The sequence below is a fragment of the Armigeres subalbatus genome, chromosome 3 (assembly GCF_024139115.2).
Source record: "Armigeres subalbatus isolate Guangzhou_Male chromosome 3, GZ_Asu_2, whole genome shotgun sequence".
Classification (NCBI taxonomy): Eukaryota; Metazoa; Arthropoda; class Insecta; order Diptera; family Culicidae; genus Armigeres; species Armigeres subalbatus.
Window position 1 is genome coordinate 67,139,239 of NC_085141.1, and position 4,877 is coordinate 67,144,115.

Consider the following 4,877-nt stretch of genomic DNA (forward strand, 5'->3'; position numbering starts at 1 on the left):
AGAACGAACGGTATCGCTTCCTATGCAAATACAAGTACCAAACGAGTTATTTTTGTTGTATTCCACGTACTCTAAACTCGTTCGAACTGTAGCTTGGCTACAAAGATTTGCTCACAACTCAAGAGCCAAAGATAGAATAAACCGTCGCATTGGATTTCTCTCGACCGCGGAAATCAATTATGCTACCCTGCTTCTCGTCAAAATCGCTCAACAGGAACACTTCGCCCAAGACTTGGCGGAGATCTCTCGAAATGGACAAGTTAAGTCCAATTCTCCTCGTAGATGGAGTGATCCGTGTAGGTGGCCGGTTACGTCACGCCCCTGTTCCGTACGGCCAACGCCCCCCTATGATCCTGCCGGATAAGCATCGTCTCACAGAAATGATAATGGTGCACTACCACCGGAAACTCCTACACGCCGGACCGCAGCTTCTGGCAGCTGTAGTACGGGAACGGTTTTGGCCGCTTCGTATACGGAATCTCTCACGTCGAATAGTTCACGCGTGTACCAAATGCTTTCGGTGCAAGCCCAAGGTCTTAGAGCAGCTAATGGGAGAACTACCGGTAGAACGTGTTACACCCACCTTCCCTTTCGCTCATACTGGAGTGGACTATTGTGGTCCATTTTCATATCGCCCAACCCGCCGTGCTACTGCCATCAAGTGCTATGTCTCTGTGTTTGTCTGCCTCGTAACAAAGGCAGTGCATCTGGAATGTGTATCCGATCTGACCACCAATGCATTCATTGCGGCACTCAAACGATTTGTGACACGTCGGGCCAAACCCGAAATGATCGAGTGCGACAACGCCCTCAACTTTCAAGGTGCTAAGCGAGAGCTAAAAGAGCTAGCTCGCTTGTTTCGGTCGCAACAGCACCAGGACCAAGTTTCTCGCAGCTGTTCGGAAGACGGAATAACTTTTAAATTCATACCTCCCAGGTCCCCGAATTTCGGAGGACTCTGGGAAGCCGCAGTAAAGTCTATGAAGAGCCATCTACGCAGAACTCTGGGCAATGTGATCCTCTAAAAGGACAAATTTCAGACTGTTTTAGCCCAAGCCGACAGCTGCCTAAACTGTCGTCCGTTGACACAGCTAACATCCGATCCAAATGATCTGGAGGTGCTCACACCGGGGCATTTCTTGGTGCATAGGTTCCTTACTGCTATACCGGAGCCCAGTCTAAACAGCATCCCGACAAACCGACTAGACCGATACCAACAGACTCAGGAGTACGTCCGAAGAATTTGGAACCAATGGCAGTCCGAATACTTGTCCGGGTTACAACCCCGTACGCGTTGGACTCAGCGGCGTAACAACATAAAGGTCGGAACTTTGGTTCTGGTCAAGGAGGAGAACCTTCCTCCACTGAAGTGGAGAATAGGGCGGATCACGAAGATCTTCATGGGAGATGACAATTGCATTCGAGTCGTCGATGTGCGCACGAAAGACGGCGAATACCGCCGAGGAATATCCAAAATCTGTGTGTTGCCTAATCAACTCGATGATGGCGGCGCTGTCGACCCACCTGAAGGAAACTGAAATCCTTCCACCAATCGCAGTCTTCTACTGCGCACCACCGGGGGGTCGAAAGACCTCCCGTCCATGTATGTCGTTTTGTTTCAATTGTATTTCAAAAAACTAATGGAATGTTTTGTCTCCCTTCGTCTGCGATGGCATCGTTTGCATCAACCCGCCCGAGGTTCCAGTTGGCGGCTTCTCGACGGTCTGCATCTGATCCAATGCATTCACGGTATGTCCGATAGACTTGTGATTTTGCTGGGTGAAATGCATAGACCTGAGGAAGCTAGCTCAGCAACTGCCTGGTAGGAAGGAAGCCTCGCTCGCTTAGCCGCCAACCGTCTAGCTTGCCAAGTCGTCGCTCGAAGGAAGTATCGCTTGTTACATTGTCGCTCGAAGGATGCCGTCGCTCGGTAACTCGATTCTCCATTCCGCACAAGTACGCTCAGTACTTCGCTGTCAACGGTCATCGTCCGGAAACGGACTCGTGGAGGCCGGTTGCTTCCGCCCCAGTAAAGTGTTTCATATTTTCTTCTTTTACTGTTTGAAAAAGCCGTCTATGTTTGATTACAGAATGAGGAGTCTAGGCGAGGACGACGCAGCCGACGAAAGAGACGGACGAGATAACAGAAACCCTGTCAACATCCAGGTTACCGTGAGCTGCAGCAAACTGGAAGATCGACCATGGCAGCCGAGAAGTCACATGGCTTCGACCCATTCAGTCCCGAGATGTCGCCGAAGTAACACGTGGTGGCGTAAACAAACACACGATCCTGATACGAATATAACCGAACGAAAGCGAAGCCTGTCGTCGAAGCTGCAACAATCGCATCGAAAGCAGAAGGAGAACCCAACGAAGTGATCAAATTAAAATTATAGAGAAACATTTACTAGTGAATTCGATAGCAAGTAAGGATAGACTTTGACATGTGTTGCCCGCCGGTTATGAAATAATTCGGAGTTGTTAAAATTACCATTTTCACGGTGGCCGGCATGTTGAATCCAAAATCTAAAAGTAGTATCGTAGTCCGTGGAAGCACAAACTGCTAGAAAACGATAGTGTGTTGATTCTCTCACTCTCAACTCTTCTTTCTTAATAGCTCTTAGCATTAGCAGCATTCGATCGGAAAGCCGATCGATATCAATCTTCGTCCCTATCATTCCATTTGATTATATAAATTACCTGCTGTAGAATTAGAGAGTCAGTCGCAAATAAAAATTCGAACGCATCGTACTGTAATATCGTCGCGTATATTCAGTAGAGCAATAAATCTCGTCGTCTATCGTTTCAAACAAAATCGCAGCACAATCAATCCAAATTCGAAATTGCTACAGTAAGAATGCAGGAGGAAGAAAAGAGAAGAAAGAAGAAAGAAGAAGGATAAAATAATAATAAAGAAAGAAAAAAGCAGAAATAAGAAATAAGAAAGAAGAAAGAAGAAAGAAGAAAGATTAAAGAAGGATGAAAAATCAAGAATCAAAAAAGAAAAAACATGTAAGAAAAAAAGTAAAGAAGGAAGAAGAAAGAAGACAGGAGAAAGAAGAAAGAGGAATGAAGAATGAAGAAAGAAGAAAATAAGATAGACGATGGAAGAAGAAAGAAGAAAGAAGAAAGAAGAAAATAAGATAGAATATGGAAGAAGAAAGAAGAAAGAAGGAACAATGATCAAGGAAAAAAGAAAAAGGATGAAAGAATGAGAAAAAAAGAAGGAAGAAGGATGAATAAAAGGTATGAGGGAGAAGAGAGAAGGAGGAGGGAAGAAGAAAAAAAGAAGAAGGAACAAAGAAGAAGGAAGAAGGTGGAAGGAAGAAGGAAGAAGAAAGAAGGAAGAAGGAGGAAGGAACAAATAAGAAAGAAGAAGGGAGAGAGAAGAAATAAAAAAGAATGGAGAATGAAGATGGGAGAAGGAAGCAGGAAGATAGGAGTAGGAAGAAGAAAGTAGGAAGATGGTGGTAGGAACAAGGATGTCTGAAGAAGGATGTTGGAAGAAGGAATTAGGAAGATGGAAGTAGGAAGAAGCAGCTAGGAAGTAGGAAAAAGGAATAAGGAGGAGGAAATAAGAAGGATGAAAATGAAGAAAGAAGTATGAAGGTAGTAAGAGGAAGGAAGAAGTAAGAAAGTACAAAGAGGAAAGAAAAAGGAAGAAGGAAGAAGGAAGAAGGAAGAAGGAAGAAGGAAGAAGGAAGAAGGAAGAAGGAAGAAGGAAGAAGGAAGAAGGAAGAAGGAAGAAGGAAGAAGGAAGAAGGAAGAAGAAAGAAGGAAGAAGGAAGAAGTAAGAAGGAAGAAGAAATAAGGATGAAGGAAGTAGGAAGAAAGAAATAGGAAGAAGGAATAAGGTAGAAAGAAGAAGAAAGAAATATAATGGAAAAAGGAAGGAGGATAAAGGGAGAAGGAAGAAATAAAATGGAAGAAGGAAGAAATAAAATGGAAGAAGGAAGAAATAAAATGGAAGAAGGAAGAAATAAAATGGAAGAAGGAAGAAATAAAATGGAAAAAGGAAGAAGGATAATGGGAGAAGGAAGAAGGAAGAAGGATAAAAGAAGAAGGAAGGAGGAAGAAGGTAAAAGGAAGAAGGTAGAAGGAAGAAGGAAGAAGGAAGGAAGGAAAAAGGAAGAAGGAAGAAGGAAGAAGGAAGAAGGAAGAAGGAAAAAGAAGAAGGAAGAAGGAAGACGAAAGAAGAAAGAAGAAAGAAGGAGGAAGGAAGAAGGAAGGAGGAAGAAGGAAGAAGGAAGAAGGAAGAAGGAAGAAATAACCAATGTATAAACCAAAAAGGTGGGTGTCTTGGCTGAATTAGAAAATGGCAGTATCACTCAGGTGTTATTGATTAAATCTTGCAATAAATGATTCAATTTGTTATGATGAAATCATTTAACTCCATAATTAAAGATTATGATTATTGATTAATTTATTTTTGATATTGATCAATGATTAACGATTAAATTGGTTTTTGAGAATGATTATCGATGATGATTAATGAATAAAACACTTGGAGAATACCGAATATCGATCGTGATTACATATTGAAATAATATGCGTATGATTAATGTTCACAGATCGATATGATTAATGATTACTGATTATGAATAATTAAATTGAATGATTTGATCACTATCAATAATCAAGTAATTTTTCTAACCTTTCCCTCTAATTCAATGTGTTAGGGTCATTGAAAGGTATAAAAATTATATGATTATGATTGTATAGAATAGTAAATTAAAGCGAAGTATGCAATGATTAAGATTGATGATTAATGATTGGAGTCTCCTTGTTAGTCTTGCGAGCAAAGGCGTAAAATTGCCAATCCGGAGATAGCGAATTCGATTCTCGGTCTGTTCTAGGATGTTTTCGGGTGGGATACA

The 4,877-nt window shown here is 42.1% G+C and overlaps 1 protein-coding gene across 1 annotated transcript; it reads left to right on the forward strand.

Moving 5' to 3' along the window:
- The first annotated feature begins 251 nt into the window (after positions 1-251).
- LOC134221690 (uncharacterized) lies at positions 252-1,538 on the forward strand. The gene is made up of 2 exons (XM_062700878.1): positions 252-971; positions 1,041-1,538. The coding sequence occupies exons 1-2, from the start codon at positions 252-254 to the stop codon at positions 1,536-1,538; spliced, it is 1,218 nt and encodes a 405-aa protein (XP_062556862.1).
- The last annotated feature ends 3,339 nt before the right edge of the window (positions 1,539-4,877 follow it).